We start from the raw sequence: 25073 nt of genomic DNA, 5'->3' as shown, positions 1-25073 counted from the left end.
GAACCTTTCTGCATGTTCTTAGTTCTGAGGGCAGACTTTTTCGAGCTTTTAGGTTTCATTTAATGAAAGCAGCCTTCCTTTAGACCTGAGTAAAAGATGAGAGGAGAAAGGTCTTCCTCGGTCACTTGTTCAACGGGACAGACATCCAGCAACATTCACACCAGTGATGCCAGTGCAGAAAAACTGTCAGAACCCTCACAGGTCTGCGAGGGAGAGAAAAACGACACAGGGACAGCCATCAGGAGAACAAGGCAGGGATCCAAGAATGGAGGGATTCCTGAAGGGCCTGTCTGCCTAGTACAGTGTAATCCACAAAGAAGGTCACTTGGTGCAGGAGGGGCAGAGCCTTTGGCTGGCACTGCCCACCCGTGCCCAGCTGGACGGCTCAGCTCTCCTGCAACCACTCACACCGGGGACGGTTTTGAGCAGGTTTTGCAGTTCTGACAGTAAAAATATAACATTCAGTATATCTAAAATACACAATAAAACAGTAAAAGGCTGCATGGCACTGCAATGCATTGTTACTTCAGTAAAAACTGTGGTCATTCTTATAGCAAAAGTCCTGCATCTCCATCAGCTTTTTGAACATCAGAAAAATAATATCTGATTATCAAAAAACATTCCCTCTCCCCTATTTTTTTTTTTTTTTTTAAAAAGGAAATTTGTTTTGCTATTCTTGAACATGCCATCCTCGGTTATTTCTTCTTTACCTCACTATGTTTTCAGATGCTTACTTATCCCTCTCTTCCCCAGATTCCAAAAAAACCCCAATCCTCCAAAAAACCCATCAAATCTGAGCTGGGATTTTTTCTGCTAGCTTGTGCACAGCACAGTCAGCTAAAGAAGGGATCAGGACTAGATGGAACAGTAAAAACTTGTGGTAACAATGAATTGCAATTTTTAAAGTTACTCTTGCTACACAGTGCCAATACATTCTAAAATAAACGAGAACTGAGTATACTCTGTTGTAATAAGTTGGTTTTTAAAAGTCTATTTAAAATATGCACTTTGTTTAAGTATGTACATTAAAACATACTGTATTGTAAATGCATTTCTGCATTGTTCCGTGAATCCTCCCAGTCCATCCAAATGGCTTTTAGAAGAGTTGCTGCTCAGGTTTGCTCATCTTCTGAGGAAGCAGACTGAAGAGTGCCAAAAAGAAACATGTTACTCATGAAAAGGAAGCCTTTGTTTGCAGCTGGGCTCTGAGGCTCTCCTGTGTTCATCATCTCTCACATTATTCCAGGTTCTCTTCATTGGAGTCAGATGAGGGGCAACAACATCACCATCCTAGTAACAAAAGTCAGGAAACTTCAATGATGTTTGCTTTCCATTCTGAAGTAGAGAAAAAGCAGCTCAGGCCTAATAGAAAAAATCAATACAAGATCCCAGAAGCAGTAGATTGGTAAATAAGCAGTAAATCAACAAACGCTGCTGACTGTGTGTCCCAGAGATGGAAAATGGTGTAGTCAGTGGTGGCCTCTGGTGCCTGTCTGAGAAGTCATTACCACTGGCAGTCCAGCTCGTCCTAAATTATTAGCAGCAAACCTGGTAGACCAACAGGCTGTATCCTGAGCAAACAGAATCACTGAAGTGTCTCCTCTGACTTCCCCACAGCACCTCATTTAGGGGGCTGCAATCAGCCCGCCCTGGGTGCTGGGATCTGCCCTGCACTGGCCAAAGCAGGCAGGGTTGGTACAGCAGGTCTGAGGCAGGAGGGCTCATCCTGGTCAGACACAGATGTTAATCTATGCTCAGGCACTGCCAACACAGACCACAAGCTCTCCAAATTTGGAAATAAGCTGGTGAGAAGCCCTTTGCTGTGCTCTGCAACATGCCAGGGCCTACAGGATGGATGAACTGAACTAGAAGAATACGCTTACAGGACACAACCACACTCTACAAGGACAAAAGGTCTGTTGCTTGATTCATTTGTAAAAAGCCCCCCTGAAATTAGCTGCTCTGAAAAGACAGATGCCAGAAGAATGACACAAGAATGAGCCCTAAACAGAGTTATTCATGCCTGGAGCTGGGGCTCCAGCACGTAAGGACACTCATCCTCTGGGGGGTCTCACATCAGAGGATGCAGCTCTTTCCCCTGAGGACACCCCACAGCCAAGGCCAGGATGGAAGGAGCTCTGAGCAACCTGGTCTAGTTGAAGGTGTCCCTGCCCACAGCAGGGAGGTTGGAACCAGATGATCTTCAAGGTCTCCCTCCAACCCAAACCTTTCCATGATTCTGTGACACTTGTAGGTGTCTCTAGCACTGCTTCAGTGAAACCAAAGAACCTCCAGATGGGAGCCATGATAAAACCAGGAGTTAGGTCAGTGCCACAAAGCCAAGGCCTGAATGTCAAAGCGATTAATGAAAAAGCAAGCTTATGGACAAAGATGAAGAGCTCTAAACAAGCAAAATAATGAGTGAATTTGTTACCTGTGGTTTGGTGCATTCATTCTGCATACACCACTGAATGAAGTACTGTTTTGCAGCTGAAATAGTATGTGGATCCTGACTTTTGTAATAAACCCGGATAACCTGCTCCGTAAATGTTATGGGTAAAAACTTTGAAACCTTTGGAATAAAACAGAAATAAGCTTTAGTATTTTTTGGAATTGAGAGTCCACTGAACTTCAGTTTTTTCATCTGAACACAAAAGGAAAGCAGTAAGAACATCCCTCTACAACCCATGAGCTCCATCCAAAACAATTGTGTTTTTCTAACTCCCAGTCTATTCCAGTTAAATACTGTTCGTGTGCAAAGGCTGCCAGGATTCCAGATTGTCATCCTACAACACACACTGAAGACCTGCAAGGCCATGGATTCCACCACCTCTTCACAACCTGTGCAAGAACAACCACGCAGGACTGTAAATCACTCCCCTCACTATCTGTGAAGATGCTTTTCAGGAGCCAGCTGAGGAAAATAGGACACTACCTGTTCTTTACTGATGTTGACTGCCTTGGAAGGATCAGCCTTGCAATAGAAGTGAACCTTATCAATGGGATTCTGTTCTTTCATTCCATAATCCATGTTGATAACCTTGTGTGTAAAACAAAGAAAACAGCATTTGTTAATGTTTGTCTTTAGTTTTCTCGCAATAAATACAAAAGGCTGCACTATATACTCCTGAAAACGACAGCAATCAAACAGGAGTGTAATTAACAAATTATTACTTAACAAAACAATCTCGTACTTATTTGTATGTTGTAGCTTTACTTCCACCACCTCTTGCTCTGAAGCTGCCAGGTGAATATTCACATTTAGAGCTCGCAGCTGAGCTCTGAAACATTCCAGTTCCCAACACTGGACCAGGACTGGTCTCTTGCCAGCCTGGGCCTCCCCAAAACACACAACCTCCAGAGGCAGCAGCAGAGCTTACAGCTATAAACACGAGGTTTAGACATTATTATTTACATCTGCCTGGTATACCATAGTTCAGTGGTCGGCAGGGAGGTGCCCACTTCTTCACAACTTCAGTCTGTGAGACAAGGAAAGCCCAGGCAAACACTTTAAAGGTCCATTTCCAGGGAAGTGAACCTTCCATGCAAGGGAGCTTTAGGAGCGACTCGTGCTGCACTCCATGGACGGACATTGGCCAGCCCTGCCCAGAATTAACCAAGCAAAGGGATTAAGCCAGGGATACTTGCAGTTCACTACATAGCTCTCTCTCCTGTGTCTCAGGCTCTCTCCTCCCCACCAGTGCTGACTGCAGGCTGAGCTGTGGCACGAGGTGCTTCCTGCAGTAAACCCCAGGAGTGCCTGCCCTGCAGGTGCAACACCAGAAGCCCTGAGCCACTGTGCCTGTTTTCCTCCCACTGGGGCCAGCAGGTGACCTGCCTTGGTAGCCAACAGCAGTGGTCCCCAGGCTGCTGCCACTGACACCCACGTACCAAACCCCTCAGGATTCCTCACTGCTCGTTTTCAGAGCAAGGACAGTCACAGGAGAACAAATTTGGCACTGGGAACAGTCCCCAGATGACAGCCCAGTGAGGTGAGGCTGCCCACTGCCTGTGCCTCAGGCCCTCCCACCGCAGCAAACCTCCCCCAGGGAAGCTCGTTGCGCTCAGACCCTTAAGCTGAACCAAGACAGCAGCTACGAGGCACCCTGGGGGGTTGTTCTGTCACTACAAAGGCACTGCAATGTGTCTCCAGTCTTCACTAGGGTACACAAGGCCCTCTGTGATTGAGAAGTTTTCACTTGAACCTGCTCTGAGAGGTATTTACATCCACTATGAAGTTCTCAGCCTTTAGCTCCACGTCTGGAGGATCCTTCTCTGGCTTAGAATTAGCAATACTTTCTGCCAGGCCATTATTCTGCAAGAAACAAAAGATGAACTCAGATTACATTTATGCACTCTCAGGTCTAGATGAAGGCAACAAACACACGACACAGTATGTCACTAAACTAAAGCTTTTAATTCCCCACAGCTTGACAGACTGTTCTTGCAGCTTTCCAGTTGTTCCAATCACTGTATGCCTTAGCCACAAGTTCTGTACCAGTTTTTAGAAACAAACCAAGCTTATATAATTGAGAAGACAGAAATTCTGCCAGCCTGTGGAGGAAGAGTTTAACAACTGACAATGGGGCAGGGGGACAGCAAGAGTGAGACGTCCAGGATGCTGAAGTGTGAAAGCAGAAAATAAGTGCCCTCAACCAACTGTTTTACTGAGACAACATTTTTGCAATTAAGTTCTCCAAAGCTGAATACTAAATACTAAATGTTTTTACTGAACTTTCTTTTTTTTTTTTTTTTTTTTTTAATGAAGGGTGGCAGGATCTCACTCTCTAATGAAGTTTTTATATCTATACAGTGAAATATATAAAAAAAACCCCCAAGAGACAGACAAGGTCAGTAAGGTCATTGATCACTATAAAAAAACCCCAACACAAAAAACCCCACAAAAAGACCAGAAGCAGTGAGCTCCTATGCAAACTTTGGAGGGGATGGTGACTTGAAAGCTGAAACCCACAAAGGGGGGTTTGTTTGGTTTTGGACACAAAGGAATATTCCCTGCTGACACCTGGGCCAAGCAGAGGAGCACCGTGTGATGGAGATAGAGAAAAATGGACGGTCAGCAATTTTGAGAACATTTTTACAGGGACAGAATTCAGAACCTTCCACTGAAGGACATTACCTCTACAATTTCCTTCTTTGTTTCAGGTCGAGTCTCTCCTAAAAACTTGTATAATTCACGTCGTTCTATTTTACGCAAAATTTCTCGTGCCTCCTCCAGTTCGGGATGACTCGAGTGCAGAATTTCCAGGTAGATACTGTCTGCCAAAGTTGCATTGATTTTTGTTAAGCATTTTACAATCCAGTGTCACAGCAAAATGCACGTACAGGGACAAAGGTTAAGGCAACAAGAAAAACTGCTCCTGCTGGTTCAGTAAAGGTATTTTCAGGGAATGACTGAACTAAGTCTGACAATGAAAAGTCACAATATCATCTTAATTATCATCAGATTCACAATGGTTGTTGGAGGAAAAACTAGCTCAATTCTCACCCTTGCAATACATTTTGTTATTTCATTGGAAGTTACTTTCTCTTCTTAATGAGTCAGTCTTGTTCAGCAGAATATCCTAAACCTGAGCACTGAGTGGGTCAGGACTCGGATACTCTGTCTTGTAAAACAATAAAGACCTGCCATTAAAGTTTCAGAGTTTCTCAGACTTTGGATGCCAGCATCAAAGTCCCCCCTCATGTCTCCACATGACAGTAACACACACAGTGACTTTCCCACCATCAATCCGAGCACTGAGACAGAGGTTTCTTTTGATGTGGCTTCTCAGCAGGAAGGTTATTTCTGGCTGTCCCAGAGACTGCTGCTGCCAGGATGCTGCTGGCTTGTCACAACCACCACACTGCTCCGTGGCTGTTCACATTCCCTGGCCAGGAACACCCGGGCAGCCTCGACACACGCTGCAAGCACAGCCCAGCAACACCCGCCTGGAGCTGACACCGGCCAAGGGAGCTCCCAGCAGAAGCACCCTGTGAGCCATGGACCAAAACACCTTCAAGTGAGGATTGTTTTCCTGGGCCAGGTCAACCAAACTTCTCCACGAGGAACCACAGACAAGGTCTCTTCAGAGAGAGCACAGATAATGCAGGAGAAGTAAGAGGCCCATGAACATCTCTGCTGTGCAAAAGCAGTAGTGACAAGGAACAATTTGCTGTCTCAGACGTCACTACAACTATGATCTACTGCCAAATCAGGAGCCAACACATTAAAAACCAACAGTGGTTCTTCACCCATCATGGAAAAAAGCTAAGGAGCTTTTTGCTGCAGCACCTCATAGAGGTTCATCATTTGCAAAGCTCCACAAGCTAAGTGGACAGTTTCACAGGAGCATCACTCACCATGGACTGCTGAAACAAGCATCTCAGGAGCCCCCAGGGTGCAACCACTAGAAGAAGGAAAGGAAGTGCCTTGGTTTAAGAGGAGGAGAACATACTCGTCCTCTGTGGTCCACTGTTACATCTGGTGTTGGCACATTCCTCACATCACTCTCCTTGCTGTTCAACCCTCCTGGCTGAACAGGACACTCCTGCATGCAGCTGCTTGCTGTGACAGACAGGGCATAGTCCTGGTCTCCTTGCCCTGAACTGTTCTCCTCACCAGGTACTGCAGGTAAGCAGGTAGTTACAGCGGGACCCTGGTGCTGACCTGCCAGCACAGCTGATCTTACAGACCAGCGAGCCCACAGGAACAGATCCTAGCCCATGAAGAACTTCATCTCAGTCCTGTCCTTTCTCCCCAGCCTTCCACAGCCCAGCACTACAATTCACGCTCTCCAACAGCTACTGCCCCTTAAAGCCAGCCCCTTCTCCTGCCCTGGGCAGAGGTGTGCAGTGACAGAGGGGATATGCAGCTCCTCACCTCAGTACAACAAGGCCCTGGTCAGGCTGCAGATGGCTGTGGCAGATAAAGAACTGCCAGCAGAAGGCCTTTAGCATGACAAAGGCTAAGACACACAGGATCCTTTGCAACAGTGCCTTCAGGCTCTGTCACCTTGTCCATGGACCAAAGACAGAAGGTCGTGAGTCTCTCTGTTGGCCAGCCAAGGCCAGATGACGGAACCTCAGGGAAGTTGCCTTGGGAGTCCTCATGAGCTGTAGCTGACAGGTGCTACAAGAGCTGCCACTACTCAGGAGCACTCAGAGCACTCCTGAGCAGGGCCTGCAGCATCCTCTACCCTGAGCCATCCCCACACCCCAGGGCAGCAGGGTCAGCCTGCCCACGCTGGCCTCCTCTCCCACACCTCTCAACACCAACCAGAGGAGCACTGGTGGCCTCACAGCACAGGCCAGGAAGGGCAGGTAGGGCAGCAATGTCTCAAGCAAATCAAATCAGACCCCAGAGGAGCCCTTGGGAACAGCTTCACACCACAACACACATCCGGTACTGCTCTGCCTGACAGAGCTGGATGTTGTATCAGAGCTGACTTATATCCCACCTGTGACAAGTGCAACAAACTCAGGGCACAGGCAGGACCTTCTGACAACACTGGTAAGTTTGAACGTATGCAGAATGTAAAGTTGCTGCTTCTCTCTCGACATGGAAGTAATTTAAACCAGAAGATCTTGCTCTCCCAGCAAGATATGAGAGCACAGGTACAGGATGGCCCATGCCTGCCTCACCTTCTGTGCAAAAAAGCTATAAACCCAGCATTTTAACAGGTACTCAGGTTCTTTTACTTTACAAAAAAGAATGTTGAGATCTCATACCAGTTAGCTTAGTGTAGGCTTCCATGTCCTCCATTGCTGTAGAAATCCGATACACTTTTCCTCCAGAGCCTCTTATTTCAAAATATTTGTCTGCTTTTTGAAAGGCTTCTGTAATCCTAGTTTGAGACAAAATTAAGACTTCAGGATAACATTGTTTTGAAACACCTTACGGCTCAAGAGTCAAAAGAGAAACAAATGAGTATGTTAAAAAACGGAAAATAAACAAAACTGCATCCCCAGCACACAGCAGATGCTGCTCACACTGCAACATCTCCTGTTTCCATGCTGTCATCGCACATTTCAACAGAGATTTACTGAGAACAGGTTCAGATCAGACCATAACCTTTAGAAGAATGAGCAAATTCACTCTGTTCTGCTTCAGACTGAGTTTAACACTGCTGACCCAATTGCAGAACCCTGTGGGACAGTGACATGGCCACTCAGCTGCAGCGAGGCTGCCCCACACACAGGCACATCCCTGTACAGACACCTCGCTCCACCAGCCAAAGCACTGCCAAAGGGAAAGCATCACAAACAGGGTGTTTTCAGGTGGGAACAAACTGTGTTCTAAAAATCGAATTCTTCCAGAGTTCCCTGTGCTTCACTGTCTTTTCCAGCTTGGACATTCTTTTGGAAAGGCTGTTATAATTATGGGACACCAAGGACTAAATTTCTAAATATGTTTTACTCGTCATATTTAGTTACTGTCAAACCTGAGCATTTTTAGTCTGAGTTTTAGAGGATCCTTAAACCAGGGCTAAAGTTTATAAAATGAAAACAGTCCCAGTCACTCCTGTACTGTGTAATTCTTAATGTTCCTTTCTTCTAATGCTGGCAGACAAGATCCTAATGAAAATATACCATTTTCAAGAAAAGTAAAAAGAATAATGTTACAGGAAAAATTCTGTAGACGTCAACAAGATAGGTACAACAGCAGGCAGCCAGCTGAGTTGGTCCCAAACAACTCATGCATTACATAAACACAAAGTCAGGCCTCAGCTGAACTACATAAGCCTGGTTATTACCTTACTCTGCTAGTAACCTTGCTCCAGTTTGAGCTAACTGGTCTCTAACTTGCAGATAAAGATTTGACCTCAGCTGTCAGCAGTTAAAATGGCTTAAACACACCTGAGGTGGGTTTAATCTAGGCCTTCCTTGGTTACCAGTTTGTAACCAAGGAAGAGGCAGTGTTCCTAGTATTCCATACAATTTTTACGTAAATCGGGGTATAAATAAGAAGGGAAGAGAGGCCTTCTCTCTCTTCTCTTCCAGCGGAGTACAGGAACAGTGGGTCCTTGCGTTAGTCTCGCTTATCTAAGGCTGAGGCCTGCAGCGACCGCTGGCCTGCCACGTGGAGGATAGCAGAGTGCTGGCCGTGTGTGCCAATCCTGCTTTTTTCTAAGGGACGTGGTGAGATTTGTTTTACTAGTTACTTTACTAATTCTCGGGTTTGATTGCGTATATCCGCTCGGTGTCCCTTCTTTGTCTCCTTTTGTTCCCTTTCCCCTTTCCCTATCCCTTCGGGGGGTGTTTGGATTCCTTTTTGCTGTGTACATAGCATCTTAACTGTAATATACATCAAATATATATTTTTTTATATAACTAGCTGGATTTTTTCAGGTTCTTCAATTTGCATAATTTTTTTCCTTTGCCCTGGGGGAAGAAGGGAGGGAAAGGGGGAGGCTGCTACTGAGTCTTTATGCATTTGGCAGGGAGCCAACTCCAAACCATCACAACACCCTGGTCTGGTGCTTCTTCAGGGCTTTAGTAATTTTCCTCTGATTTAATTTCCTGTAGAAGGATGTTTTTGTCCTACTCTGTTTTTGTTTTTTAATCACAGACCCTACGATACCCTAAGCATTAAGTCTTTCCACAAGAATTTGCTTCTATTCTATGTCACACCTTATTGATTATCTTAATATTCCAAATGGATGTGGATTGTTTCAAGAATTTAAAAACAAATGGAATTCAAAAAGAGGAAAATATACTTGCATTAGTTCAATGATGTTGCCAGTCTTGTGCTGGTATGCTCTCCGGTGCAGGCAATTCCGGGTGTGGAACATTTCATACAAATTTCCAACTTCCTGAATCAAAAAAACCCAATCCGCTTTTACTTTTGACACTGTCTTACTTGGAAAACTGAAACAATCAATCAATCAATCGAGTTGTCTCCTTCCATTTGCAGCATAGAGCAGGATGATTTTTATTCCCAATTTACACATTTTGAAGGAGACCTCAGGCCCCTGGGGGAGAGCAGAGCGCTGGCAGCAACCCCAGGGAGCCCAGGCAGAGAACAGGACCTGCCGCTCCTTCAGCAGCCCCTCACCAAAGCCACCTCTTGCTCAGGAGACCTGGAGCAGGATCATGCAGAGCTGACAGGTCCATAGAGTCTCCCCTGAAAGGACCTGCCACGAAGAGGTGGCTTCCCTGTCCCTCCCTCCCTCCAACCACCACTTTGGGAAAAGCTTTCAGAGCAGCAACTTCTTCCTCTCTTGGGCTGCAGAAGCTCTGGGCACCCCCCCAGGCCCCTCAGCCCCTGGGTGCAGCTTCCCCCATCCCCGTGTGCTCTCAGTGCTCCTGAGCGTCCCTCGGCTCCCACACTCCCTTACCTTGTCCCGGGTACAGATGTGCTTCTGGTTTTTCACTTCACAGACCCGAGTGAAGACAAGCAATCGCTTATAATCAAAATTATTCGGGATCCCCAGGTGATGGCAATCCCTAAAAATATTCCACAGAGAGCCTTTAACTACATGATCGTCTCTGTACACACGGTAGCATTTTTACAGCAGAAATTCATAATAAAAACTGTAAGATTTGTACCTTGCAAAATAATCCCACTTGTCAACGTCAATGCCATTCTTTTTGTTAGCTACTATCTCATAGAGGAAACTTTTCTCCTTCGGTCGACCACGGTAGGGCCACTAACAGGGGAGCCAGGAAGAAAAAGAATAAGAAATTAAAGTGTGCAAACAACGTCAAAACAGTTTTTGTAAGACAGTGGGAATATAGTTTGACTTTGCCTGTGATAAACACCCAACACTGGGGTAGCAAAGTACACAAAGATAAGAAAAGAGCTCCCAGAAGCTGTCAGGCATTAGAAATCCAGAACTAGGGCTTAAGCAACTGTCTTCTCAGGATCTGAGCAAGAATTAAACTCTTGAATGCAATTATTTCATTGTCCATTCTACTAAAACAAAGTCTGCAGCTTTGAAATGCCAAAAAAACCACAACATAGCAACAAAGAGGGGAAAAGGTTGGAATCATTTAATCCTCAGGGAATTAGCTAGACCTGCAAACATGTCACTGTCTTGCAGTCTTCTGCAATCAACTATACAACTTTATAGAACAGAGTTTTAAAACACTTATTTAGATACATTTTTCCTGGTATCCTGCTGGAAAACAGGCGTGGAATCCAAACAAGGAAAACCAGGCATGGGGTAAGAACCTGGCACGAGGTCAGTGGCTGTGGGAGGTCGCAAGATTTGTGTGCATATGAGCCCAAGGGGGTAAAAATCAAGCCGCAGATTTTGTAAATGAATATCCTCGTCCTGTAAGATCTCAGACTGAATTTCATTCTGCCAAGTTCTCTGTGCTTGCCATTGGATTGCTGGAGTACACATGGGCAGAACTACCCACTCCTGCAGCAGAAAATAACAGGCAAGTGTGAACATTTGCGGGTTATTCGTTTGGGACAACATACAATTTCTGATTAGTAACAGACTGTCCTGACAGATCTCCCACTGACTTCGGCTGCCACCAGCTCTTAATTCTTTCTGGTGGCAACTGAATGGGTGTCCTTGAAGAGGTGACAACAGCTGTAAAGTATAAAGCAAGGAGAGAGGACTTGAGTCTTTCATGGAGTCGCAATGATTAGCAATCACCATCTCTTCTTCCTTGTCTCTTCAGGCAACTCATTTCTTCGAGTCTTATCCCTGCCTCTATGTACTGCAATTAATCCAAGAATTTGGCTGCTGTCACCAAAGTGATGTGGCTCTTGGCACTTGGGCCATGCTTCTGATTGCTCACTTTTGTTATGCAGACTGAGGGAGCCTCAGGGCCTCCTTTTCTCCAGGCTGAGCCCCTCCAGCTCCCTCAGCTGGCTCCTCATCAGACTCGTGCTTCAGATCCTTCCTCAGCTCCACTGCCCTTCTCTGGACACACTCCAGCCCCTCAATGTCTTTCTTGAAGTGAAGGGCCCAGAACTGAACACAGAATTTGAGTTGTGGCTTCAGCAGTGCCCAGCACAGGAGGATGGTCACTGCCCCTCGTCCTGCTGGCCACACAGTGGCTGATACAAGCCAGGCTGCCACTGGACTCCTTGGCCACCTGGGCACACTGACAGCTCACGTGGACCAGCACCCTCAGGTCATTTTCTGCCCAGCCACTTCCCCAAGGCTGGAGCATTCCATGGGATTGCTGTGACCAAGTGCAGGACCCAACACTTGGCTTGTTGGGCCAAGGCCAATTGTATGAGGTTCATCAGCTCACCATGTCCAGATCCCTCTGTAGAGCCTTCCTACCCTTCAGTAGAGCAGGACCTGCCTCTCCTAAACCCAGGCTGGCTGAGCCTGATTCCTGTTGTCCTGTATGTGCTGCACAATGGCACTCAACACAGTCTGCTCCATAACCTTCCTCAGCACCAAGGTCAGGCTGACAGGCCTGTAGCTCCCTGGATCATCCTTCTCACCCTTCTTCTTGTAGATGGTGTCACATTTGCTAGCTTCCAGTCGACTGGGACTACCTGGGACTACTGGTAAATGTTAAAGAGTGCCTTGGTGAGCACTTCTGCCAGCTCTTTCCATACCCTTGAGTGGATCCCAATCACCAGTTAGGTTTACTAAATACAAATAACCTTCCAGAGCTCTTCTCTAATCTGAAGACTTTCGGTTAAGAATTCTCAGGGAGATGTAAGGACATAACACAGTGAAGCCACTACCTCCTGCCAGCACTGTAAGAGATAAACACCACACTCCTCTAGCACCAGTTGTGACAGGATTCTCAGAATTTCATGGGGATAAAAATAACACATAGCAGAAGCCAAAATTATCTACTTTCAGCAAAATTAAGACATTTATTGGCATAACCACAGGAGCAGTACACGGACTCACCGATTTCTCACAAGCAGTTTCATCTATAGGCCCTCCTATTTGTTCCTTGATAAAGAGCATATCTTCTTCCAGGACAAGGCCATATGACTTCATGACTTCTTCTAGTTTATTGGAAGCTATCAGGTGCTCAAACATTTTAACAGAAGCAGCTTCATGCTGTGAAAAAAACATCCAAATGTTGTATTACATGGTTTAGGCATCTTTCCTGCAGTGTCACAGCTTTGTCCCAAACAGCAGCACTGCCTGGCAGGGCACATGGGCAGGCTGGTGTGAAAGTGCAGTACCTGGGTGATTTTCTACTTATCTTGCATTAAACAAAACAGGAAATCACCCAGCCTATGGAGTCCAGAAACACACTCTTCAGCAGATAGCTGTTAATTTTGAATTTTCACAAACAGCAGTAAGGCAGTTAAAACGATAAAATACAAAATAATTCTGCTGTTTTGAACTCTGCTCAAAATTTCTGGAAGTTTGAATTCTAAGCACTGTATTGAATAGTCTTGAGCTAAAATATTAAACCAGAAAGGAGGCTGCCAGTTGGTCTTTTGCATCTGTAAAATACATTCTACAGAAAGCTCTCAATATGCATTTTAAGGTATAATGCTGGCTAAAAATGATCATTGCAGTCCTAACAAATTCTGCCTCTTCAGAGTCACACTATGGGCACTTCTGTGTCAGCCAGGTGACACATGCAGGAGAGAAATGCAGGCATCCACACACAGATCTCACAGAAGCACACAGCAGTCCAAGAGCACGGGCACTTCTAGGGCAGAGATGGGGGTGACACACATCTGTCCTCACTTTTTCTGCATTGCCAGTAAAGCTCCACCTGGCTGTGCTGAGGGAGCTGACGTTCCCCAGACACACAGCTGAAGACAAGGAAGTCATCCCAAGATTGGGAGACAGCACTCTGGTTTTCAATTAAGCCAACAAAATGATGCAATAAAGTAAAGCCAAGTGATTACCACAGTCTCATAAGCAATGGCACTCTTTACAGAGTAATTATTTTGCCTCCAAAACTCTGAGGTTTGTATTTTTACTTTAAAAGCGAAAAGCCTACCTTCCACTTCAAATCTGGACGAGTCATTGGAATAAATCTCCCATCAAACATGTGTGAAAATGGTCCATGACCTTAAAAATAAATATTACACAGGTTTATTCTGAGACATGGCTGTGAACAAAGATTTTCTGAGCAAGTGAAGGATCTGAATTCTCTTGTATTTGACTTGATCTAGGAACCTAGACTGATTTGGGTTGGAAGGGACCTTAAAAAATCATCTAATTTCACCCCCTGCCATGGGCAGGAATAACTGCCACTCGACCTGTTGCTCCAACCCCCATCCAACCTGGCCTCAAACACTTCCAGGGATGGGGTAGTCACAGCTTCACCTGTGCCAGGGCCTCACCACCCTCACAGGGAACAATTTCTTCCCAATATCACACCTAACGCTGCCTCTAGAAGTGTGAAGCCTTCTCCTCTTGTCCTATCACTCCAGGCCCTTGTCCAAAATCCCTCTCCAACTCTCTTTGAGACCCTTTTAGGTGCTCCAAGGCCTCTCCAGAGCCTTCTCTTCTCCAGGTGAACAGGCTCAGCATTCCCAGCCTGTCCCCAGAGCAGAGGGGCTCCAGCCCTCAGAGCATCTACACGGCCTCCTCTGGACTCGCTCCAGCAGCTCCCCATCCTTGTGACCCTGGGGGACCCAGAGCTGGAGGCAGCTCTGTAGGTGGGGTCTCATCTGAGCAGAGCAGAGGGGCAGAATCCTCTTCCTTGTCCTGCTGCCCACGGTGCTGGGACGAGCCCAGGACACAGGGGGTTTCTGAGTGCCCGTGTCAGTGGTCCTGTCCAGCCTCTCATCCATCAGCCCCCCCATGTCCATCTCCTCAGGGCTGCTCTCAATCCACTCTCCTCCCAGCCTGTATTTGTGCTTGGGATTGCCCCAGTTCAGGAGCAGGAGCATGCCCTTGGCCTTGTTGAACCTGTTGGCCTGTCCAGGTCCCTTCCCTCCAGCCTGTGACTGCACCCACAACACTGAGAACTCTGTGTCAGCTCTGAAGAAAACAGGTAGTTATAAAATAACTGTAATGATTTTTGAAAAGGCCACTAATTTTTATTCTGAGAGGTTTTAAGAGACCTGAGTAAATCACAGAAGGAAGTGGACACTTTAGCCATTGAGGGCAGAACTCTAACACCATTTGGAAACAAGACAAAACACTAGCTAAGAGTGGCTACAGATTCACCAAGTGGAACTGTCTCCACAGAAGTACTCCAGACCAAACAGAACAGATAAAACCTATCTTGGAAGATGGCCATGCACTGAACAGCCCAAAACAGGTCACAGTTCTGATCTCACAGCCAGCTTTTCATCCTGGTCAGCTTTCGAAGAGCAACAAGCCATGTCAGGTATTCCTTACCCAAATCGTGGCAAAGCCCAGCGATTTCCACACAGAGGATGTCTCGCTGGGTTATATCCAGTTCTGGTTGTCTGTCCTTCAGCATACGAACCAGACACCCTGCTAGGTAACCAACCCTGATGCAGGAGAAAGAAAAGGGAACACAGCAGTGGTTTAGGCTGAACAGAAAAAGAGCAGTTCCCCTATCCTATTTTGCTCAATTAAGCCCTTGTCTGAGAGGAACCATACAACAAATATCCAAACCCTGATCTGAATCACAGAAACAAACTATTCCCTGTAGTAGAGTTTTAAGCATCAGTAATACATCTGAAAGTAAAAAAGCATGGGGCACCAGGCCCAAGAGACAAAAGCATCCTACAGTATTTCATAGCACACAACCCCGGAGCAGCTGTGTAAGGGAACAGCAGTGCATCACTGACAGTGTGGATCTCAACTTACAGGAATCCTTGAATTCCAGTCAGGGCAATTGCAAAGGTCCACAAGAGTCACCAAAGCATTTATTCTTCTTTCAAACTGCCACTTTAACAGTAGTTCATGACAATTATTTCTCTTCCTTTCAATTATTTTAGATTTGGCATTTGATTTCATTCAATGGGACCCTCTTTTCTCATGACACAAAACAAGCAGGAGCAAACATAAGGCACATACTCCCTCCCATAAACTGTTTACAAGCTCTACACAAACTTCCTTTTCTACTTGCCCAAGCAGTCCCCCTTGAAGAACAGTTTAAAGCAAAACAAGGTTTTCTACAACAAGGTAATATCTTTTATTAGATGAAATTTCACTGTTTGGTGTTTTTTCTACTAGAAAAATAAGCATATAAAATTCACTTCTTCTATTCTGACACCATAGAAACTTTCGAAATTACACACAAATTGAGAACAAATGTCCTAAATTTGACTCTATAGGTCAAAAGAACTCTTCAAAAGAGAAGGTCGCTGATATTAGGTTTGCTGATATACTGGAATTTTCAGACTTCTGTTGTGGACACTTTATATTCAACCATATTTCTGTCTTTTCGGGAGTACCACATGCAATCAGTCCAGCCTGCCTCATGGATTTGACTCTTTTGCAACAGCCATTTACATCTTATTATAAGTAAGCCAGACTTATCCCACAATATTTCAGCACTACAAATCCAACTTTAGGCTGGCCAGATCACTTGAATAAAAACCACTGACCAGCTTAATTTATCTGCACCTTGGGATATACCCTTAAAACAAGCTTAAATTTGTCATTAATCAGCTTCTCAGTGGAGTGTGAATGACCTAGCAATACTCTAAGAATTGAAGGAAAGCTATACCTCTACCTCAGTTCACTTAGGAATTTTTGTGGTCTCCTGGCCTTTGTAAAGAGCTAAATAACTAAGGAATTTGTATTCCCTTGGACTTTGTAATTGTAAGTTGGTTTTGCTTTAATCTATGTTTAGTTTAGTGTCAGAGAAATGAAGATGAAAACCTGAGAAAATTAGAAAACAGCTGAATCTGCACCTGGAGGAAATAGTTTAGGAGGCCCCCACACTTCAGAAAACTCAGTAAGAAATTGTTTTTCTAGAGAAGCAAAATCAATAAGGAATTGTTTAAGCTAAGAGGAGTCTCAGATTACCTTTAACCTATGATAAATGAAATGCCTTAGTAAGGACTTAGAACAACCAGACAGAAGACCAGAGGTCAGCAGAAATTAATCACACCTGATCAGGAATTTGCCAATGTGGACTGGGTTGCCCACAGGACACGAGGAAGACCTCGGTGATGACCCCTGTGGAGGAAGGCAGACAGCCCACTCCTCAAACTCCAGCCAGACTAAGGACACCAGATGGCAGCCCTGCTCCATGGAAAGACAGCGGGATGAAGGAGGAGGAGGAGCATCTTCTGTCCTGAATTGGGCAGGACTTTGGGTGGGAGTCTCAGATGTTATAATGTATTTAAACCTCGAGAAAATGTGTCTGGGTGGGCATGATAGGTGAGAGCAGCCCCAGTACCCTTACTAGGTTTAAGTTTTAAAACTTAAAATTTTGACTGGGGTAACATAAAGCACTCACAGTCATAAATTAACATTATTCTTAGGATAAAAAAGGATGGGGATAAACCTTACACCGATCGATCTCGTAAGTTTCTTTATCTGTCTTTATTAAAGGAAGTTCCAGGGAACAGCCCATAATCACATGGGATATCCAGAAACATTTATGAGACCAAAACTGCCACCACAGCAGTTTCCACCAGTGCCCCTTGGCTGGCTCTCCACAGCAGTGGAGCCAAACTCAGGGCAATCCAAATGCAAGAGAGGCACGTGCCAGAACCACCTCCTTACCCGATGGAGTGTTCAAAGCGGTTGTGAGAGGCTCCTGGAAACACAAAGTAAGTGCCACCCAGCTGCTTGATGTACCGGAGGCGCTGGAACTGAGGGGTGTCGATGATACGGACAAGCAGGGGATGTATTTCAATGTGCCCATGAATAGGATCGTTAAAAACCTACGAAAGCCAAAAAATAGTGTAATTAACATGTAACATTTGGCTTTGAAAAGAAACAGGCAGCAAGGTAAAGGATATCCAGAATGGTCAAGTATTTGGTGGGAGAGGTTGTTCATCTTCTGTAGAACTGCCATGTACTGCCAACCCTACACCAAGATCTATCACAGAATCATAGAATGGCCGGGGTTGAAAGGGATCTTAAAGATCATCTTGTTCCAACTCCCTGCTATGGGCAGGGACATTTTCCACTAGACCAGGTTGCTCCAAGCCCCATCCAACCTGGCCTTTTCAAGGCACAGGGCATCCTCGTTTATTTCAGAGCTTGACATTAAAAAAGATAAAGCTGCCTATTTCACATAGAAAGGGAATTAAAGTCAAAATCCCTAAAAATGTTATCTGCACCTGTGCAATGCCAAACCTTAACACTTGTGAAAACCGCTGTCTTTATTAATCTGCTATTCCAACCAAGGCGATGCGTGTCTGAGATATCCAGTGAAAAGCTTTGACATTGTTCATGATTTCAAATGAAATTTTGCTGAGTGGAAAGGATGACGTTACCTTTCTCATAAAACAAAATGCAAGATAACTGAAATATGAAATAAGTACTCCCTGATAAGCACACATTTTAAGAGACATCGCAGTAACTACAGCAGAGAAGGTAAACACATTTAATCCTTCAACCAGCAGGTAAAACCATTCCATCACACACCTATCTTGGTAAAATACTGCAGCAAATAAAGTTTTCCTGTGCTCCCTACCCTTGGTCACTGAGCTGGGAGGGCCCTAGCAAATGTGCAGATTACTACAGAATGCGCAGCCCTGGCCCCAGTTAAACCAACATACACCACTGGGAGAAACAGCTGGACACCACAAACACTGGAAGCGAGGAGGAGTCTGTCAACCCAGGCCTGGGGCAAAACTAATAAAAGAAACCAAGGGGAGGCTCCACACAGAGGGCTGTGAAAGGGGAGCTTCTCAACACGTGTCAAACAGCTCTTCTGCTCATTCAATCCCTCACAACCTCCAGGTGCCCATATAAAGCTCCCAGCTGATGATTTAACAATTCTGCTGGTTAATGTGGTTTTTCACAGACCACCACGACGAAGGGCTTGGAGTTTGCTGCTGTGCAAAGGCACCAGCTGGCAGCCACTGGCCAAGGGGAGGGAAGGCAGGACCTGGCCGTGGTGTCCTCCCAGCACAGAGTGGGGGTACCTTCATCACATCCATGTGCTGCTGAGGCAGCCGCTTCAGGCAGGCCAGCACTTCCAGGCGCTCAGCTGGGCAGCTAGAAGGGAAAAAAGGACACTGAGAACAAAGTTTGCAACACATTTCCCTTTACAGTTTGTAGTATATATGGTATTACCTGTGCAAGTTCATATTACTCTGATATTCATTGACTCTTCCATGGGCTCAAGACTAACTTTTCCAGAAAATTACTGAAAGCATTTATCCTTCTAAAGTCAAGTATAGAAGGAAGAGAACAAATAGCTACAGAAGTCATTGCTGTAAAGCAGTGTAAGTACTTCTCCCACTTATACAGAACTGAGAAATAAAACCACCATGAAATGGTGATGTAAAACTGATGAAAAAATTTGTTTTAAGTCACATCTGGAGACAAGTCTTTTAAATTTATGGAAATGGTAACATGTAGTGCCTGAATAACTGATATTTTTTAAGGTTGAAAACTTCCTTAAACTAAAAATGTCAAAGTCCCAGTAAACGATTTTTATAAAAATTTCTTTCAGTTAGTTTCAACTCTGTATGGAAAGTTTAATTCTGCCAAACTAACTTGAATTTTACACAAATTAATTTCAACTCCAACACCAAAACCACTGCAGTTTAAAACATCTTCTAATTTTGTTGAGAACTCATTCTTCTATTTTGCAAAGATATTTTGCTGTCATTTTTAATAAATTACTAAAGGTCCCCTTCACAACACACAGGTACCCTGCTGTAGCCACAGCAGTCTAAGAGCACAGGCAGGACGAGTTCGGAGGGAGAGTTAACATGTTATCACACCTACTTTTAGTAACTCTGTCTGCAAGCCTTGCCCTTGAGCTACATGGTTTCACTCAGTACGACAGCAAACACCATCATGAGGAAATACAATTTGTCCTTTCTTTCCAGCAGTGAACCATCCCGACATTGGTTTCACATCAGTCTTTCAGTGCTTTCACAGAAAGCAAGACTATAAAATGTCAACTATTAGCAAAAAACATTGCTTGATGCACTACATATTCTCACCCAAATAATTTAATAATTCACAACCCATAAAATATTAAAGGCATATGATGTTTGTTGGTGAGCAGTGTTTGTCTTAACTGCTTGTGTTCCTTTCCATACAGGGAGCTCTTGGGCAGCAGCTGCTGCTCAGACTGTCACAAGCCTTTAGCTGGAGCACTTCTCCTATGGACACAGGTTGAGAGAGCTGGGGCTGTTCAGCCTGGAGAAGAGAAGGCTACAGGGAGACCTCATTATGGCCTTCCAGTACCTTAAGGGGACTTATAAAAAGGAGGGAGAGAGACTTTTTATATGGGCAGATAGTTTCAGGACAGGGGACAATGGTTTTAAACTGCCAGAGGGCAGGGTTAGATGGGATATTGGGAATAAATTCCTCCCTGTGAAGGTGGGGAGGCCCTGGCACAAGTTGCCCAGAGAAGCTGTGGCTGCCCCATCCCTGGAAGTGTGCAAGGCCAGGTTGGACAGGGCTGGAGCAGCCTGGGCTAGTGGAAGGTGTCCTTGCCCATGGCAGGAAGTTGGAACAAGATGAGCTTTAAGGTCCCTTCCAACTTATACAATTCTATGATTCCAAGATGAAAAGAACCACTGGTGGTGCTCACACCAGTCTGTGTTCCATGATACGAGTCAGAGAACAAGCACAATTCTGAGAGCAAATAAATCAACACTGTGACCAGCAACTACTAAACTAATATATCAAATGCTTGTAACAACTTTGTTTTAACATGCTCTGGTCAGATCAGTTATCTCAACCCTTTGTGCTCCAGGCTGGGCACTAAGAAGACTGTCATGGTTTAATCCCAGCTGGGAACTCAGTCCCAAGCAGCCGCTCACCGTTCCCAGTGGGATGGCGAGGAGAATCAGGAAAAGCTAAAACCCGTGGGTTGACATAAGAACAGCTTAATAATTGAAATAAAGTAAATACACTGATATTACTGCTACTACTAATATTAATGAGAAGGGGAGAGAGAGAAACAAAACCCAAGAGAAGTGCTGCCAGTGATGCCCATCAGTCACTCATCACCCCTCTGATCCATGCCCAGCCCATCCCCCAGCAGTGACCAGCAGCTCTCGGACACCCCACCATTACCACCCTTTTTCTACACTGGGCAGGAGGTTTTGTGGTACAGAACATCCCGCTGGCCAGTTCGGGTTGGCTCTCCTGGCCATGCTCCCCCCCTCAGTGGCAAGAGCACAGGACACTGAAAAGTCCTTGACTTGGAGTAAGCACCAACTGACTGAGCACCACCTCAAACGTCAGGGTGTTACCAACACTGATATCACACTAAATCCCAAACACAGCACTGGACCAGCTTCTGGGAAGAAAATTAACTCTACCCCACCCAAATTCAGGACAGGAGAGCAAACATCACAAGAGTGGTTCTGAATGAGCTGTAATGCTGCAAGAACTACAGCAGTAGCAGCAAACATGGTGGTAACAATGCCCAAACAGGTAACAATGGCCCAAAAAGATACTCTGAGTCACACAAAGTACACAGGTAGGACTTGATGACAGTTTTGAGACAGTGAGGCAGTGCAAAGCAGCACCTGGCACAAAGTGAGGCTCTGCACTGCTGCACTCAGGGCACAGCCTCTTGGTTTGGAGCACCTGGCGATCTTCCAAATGCCACAAAAATTCAGGAGCAAGGAGAAAACTGAAAAATAGCCAGGAACATAAGAAGAGAGGTGCATGGGCAGCTACCATCTTGAGAACCTACCACTGACTGCAAGTCCAGGAACAACAGAGAATGGACACTCTGTACTACTGACAGTGCAGCTGATATAAAACCACCCCTACAGACACTGTCCACAAAGAGTACGGGTCAGAGCTGCAAGGGCTGAGAGACCAGCAGAAGGAAAAGGCCTGATAAGGGAGGCTGGGAAGTCCCCACCTAATGTCCCACATCAGTGCATGTCTTACTGTCCTGCCCTGCCTCCAGGAACACAAACTCAGTTTCGGTTCAGCCTCACAACGACAAAGCTCACTGTCAGTGCAGTCCTGGTGTGAACAATCACCTGGATGTCGCACCAGAGACCTGCAGTCTACATAGTCAGGCCTCGACACACAGATGCTGTGTCAGTACTGTGGTGTTCCAGGGCTCTGCAGGCAGAGTTCTTCCAACAGCCAAAGCAGCACTACTGCTGGCTGCTTAGAAATGGTGAGAACTCACAATTCCTCATCCACTCCCCTCCCTGCTTTGCCCAAACCCTTCCTCCTTCCTCATGCCATGGCTGACAAGGACGAGAAAATCCCTTTCCTGCGCCCACTAGGAACCTCACCTTTCCAGAGAGGTCAGCCTGAGAGCCCCATCCATCATCCACATTCAGCACGCTGCACGCCACACAAACATCCACTGCCAGGAACACGAGAGTGCACGGGAAACCCAAGGTGCTGCCTCCAGGCCTGAGCTCTCCCCACTGAACATCCAGGAACACAGGGAACTAAAGACATGCATTCATTGCTGGCCTGTCACAGAGAAATTACCAAAGTTCCTGCAGGACACAGTGTGCAGTGGACAGCAAAGGGATAATTCTTTAGTGCCAAGTTGATATGTTTATGAAAATCAGTAGGCTTGAGCAATTTCTCATCTGCTTCTCAAAAATTTCAGCATAAGAGAACTAAGATGTCAGATCTCACAGAAGAAAACCCACAAGCACATCATTTCGTAACCCCAGCACCATCCACTCTCTACACCGAAAGCTCTTCACATCCTGTGCCCCCACTGCCAGTGTCCCACGCTGAGGGACTCCTGGCTACCCCCTCCTGCTGCCCACGCTCAGCAGCGACAGAGAGACCCAAGGCTCTGACTCCCCCGGAACTGCCCGTGGCCGGTGTGTCTGGATGGGCACCTGATGCTCAGCCAGCCAGGGAGGTGCTGGAAGCAACCAGCCTCCTGGTAAGTCCTAAACAGAAATTAGACACCTGCTTGTCACTTCAGACAATTACCTGCTACTTCAGAAATAAAAGCCTTCATCTGCCTTCCACGACACCACACCACGCCTATCTGCACACTTCAAACAGCTGCAGTTAGAACCCTTCATCCAAAAAAAGAGAAACCAGAAATACCCTAATGACTCCTACACATCTTACCTCCTCCAAAGCACAGCCCTTCTGCCTTGTCCCCTTGGATCACACCAGCTTCTCCTTCCCTATAGATATCCACGCCCAGACACCCCGCCCTTCCCTTCCCACGCAGGGAGATGTCTCAAGAGAACAGAGACGGGGCCCCTCATCTCCAGCACAGCGTGAGCAATGATGAGTTTTCAGCCAAGGAGCCAACCTGCACACCAAAGTCCTCAAACCCCCAGCAGAAAGCACAGCTCTGCACTTGTGTGCACCAGCCAGATAACACACCCCAATCTGCCTCAGGGCCACCGACCACAACATCAGCAAAGAGCCTGAGCTCTTTGGTGTGTCTTGAGACAAATTTGGAGGAAACAGCATAAACAAGGTTAGCAAAGGAGTAAAGAAAAGATATTCAAGATTAAAAAGCACCAGGAAGTATGTGGTGAGCAAACAAACTCACATCCCTGGAGGCGGGAGCAAGAGAGGACCCTAGTGAGGCAGAGAAGGGGCAGAGGGGCCCTTCTGACACATCCATATTCTCTCCTGTTCCAGAAAAGCAAGAAAGCATGTTCACCACCAGACAGATTACCAAAGTTTTGAGACCAGTCATTCCCTCACTGCTGGGAACAATGCTTTCCACACCCTAGGACAGCACCCAGTGCCCCTGTGCCCACAGCAGGTGACGGCTCCCGAGCTGGCAGCGAGACTGTGCCAGGCTCCACTCCACACAGCCCAGGGCTGTGGTGGCTCACGGTGCCCACGGCCTTGGCCACCAGCCCACAGGCCCCTGTTCTGCCAGGACACCAAAACCTCTTTTGCAGAGGCACAACAGAGGGCAAAGTGCCAGCACCTGCTGCAAGGTCGACCTGTCAATGCCAGCTTTTGTCCCAGGGAGATAGGTGACCCCTAAGCAGCAAACATTGCTGGTAAACACTCCTGCTCTGGAAAACATTGCTGCTGCTGTCCTTCTGGGCTCGGAGCAGCAGCAACTTCAGGCTGAGAAGAAAGTTCTCCTCAACACACCTGGAGTTCACATTGGTGGTCCCAGCAACACTCAAAAGGTCACTGTGCTAGCGAGGGGATTTTTATTAAAGTGTTTTTAATAGATCGGGAGTTTAGTTTTCCCATGCTTACTGGGCAGTGAGAGTCTCCGCGGTGGCCGGGACTGTTCTGGGATCAGCAGGAAACAGGAACTGCTCCGGAGGGTCTGGGATCAGCCCCACTGACCACTCTGCCTCCACTAACCCTAATCCCTAACCCCTAACCCCAACCCCAACTCCAACCCTAACCCCTAACCCCAACCCTAATCCCTAACCCTAACCCCCAACCCCTAACCCAAACCCTAACCCCTAACCCCAACCCCAACCGCCCCTGCCCGCACAGCCGAGCGGGTCGATGTTTGTGCCGCAGCCGCTCCCCTCGGGCAGGGCCCGCGCTCAGCGGCTCCCGGGCCCGGCAGGGCCCAGCCTCGGGCTGTGCCACCGCCCCACCCCGCGCGGGCGGCTCTCACCAGACGCGGGTGACCTCGGGGGCGCAGGCCGGCAGCTCCAGCAGCATCCTCCCGGTGACTCCGCTCTCTGCGGGGCAAGAGAAGGGTCAGCGCCCCGGCCCGGCCCCCGCCCGGCCCCCGCCCCGGCGGGCCGTACCTCGGAAGCGGCGCAGCAGGCTGGGGTTGCCCACGCCGCAGCGGGCGAGGTGCTGGCAGAGCCGCTCGGTGTCCCAGAGCCGGGGGTCCCCGCGCTCGGTGTCCCGGGGGTCGGTGTCCCGGGGGTCCCCCCGGTCGGTGTCCCCCCGGTCGGTGTCCCGGGGGTCCCCGCGCTCGGTGTCCCAGAGCCGGGGGTCCCCGCGCTCGGTGTCCCGGGGGTCGGTGTCCCGGGGGTCCCCCCGGTCGGTGTCCCCCCGGTCGGTGTCCCGGGGGTCCCCGCGCTCGGTGTCCCAGAGCCGGGGGTCCCCGCGCTCGGTGTCCCGGGGGTCGGTGTCCCGGGGGTCGGGGCCGGGGGTCCCCTCGCTCCGCGCGCGTTTGGCGGGAGCGCCCGCCGGGCTCCCCAT

The 25073-nt window shown here is 47.1% G+C and overlaps 1 protein-coding gene across 4 annotated transcripts; it reads right to left on the bottom strand.

Annotated features, from left to right (window-relative positions):
• Positions 1 to 22: 22 nt before the first annotated feature.
• On the bottom strand, positions 23 to 25073 carry SAMHD1 (SAM and HD domain containing deoxynucleoside triphosphate triphosphohydrolase 1). 4 transcript variants are annotated; one of them, XM_050313844.1, is made up of 16 exons: positions 24671 to 25073; positions 24535 to 24601; positions 18932 to 19004; positions 17559 to 17719; positions 15249 to 15364; positions 13897 to 13967; positions 12837 to 12992; positions 10549 to 10649; positions 10338 to 10446; positions 9721 to 9812; positions 7729 to 7844; positions 5138 to 5277; positions 4226 to 4315; positions 2936 to 3040; positions 2435 to 2572; positions 23 to 1290 (listed from the first exon to the last, which is right to left on the bottom strand). In XM_050313844.1, exons 1-16 carry the CDS (start codon positions 25071 to 25073, stop codon positions 1168 to 1170), a joined length of 2061 nt encoding a protein of 686 aa, XP_050169801.1. In that variant the 3' UTR covers positions 23 to 1167. The 4 variants fall into 4 exon arrangements, 2 of the variants coding, with proteins under 2 accessions (XP_050169801.1, XP_050169802.1); XM_050313845.1 differs by having other exon boundaries at positions 1217 to 1362; XR_007628764.1 differs by lacking the exon at positions 23 to 1290 and having other exon boundaries at positions 4206 to 4315.

The sequence above is a fragment of the Myiozetetes cayanensis genome, unplaced genomic scaffold (assembly GCF_022539395.1).
Source record: "Myiozetetes cayanensis isolate MyiCay16 unplaced genomic scaffold, myiCay2020 scf19, whole genome shotgun sequence".
Lineage (NCBI taxonomy): Eukaryota > Metazoa > Chordata > Aves > Passeriformes > Tyrannidae > Myiozetetes > Myiozetetes cayanensis.
This window is presented reverse-complemented; position numbering and strand designations above follow the sequence as displayed.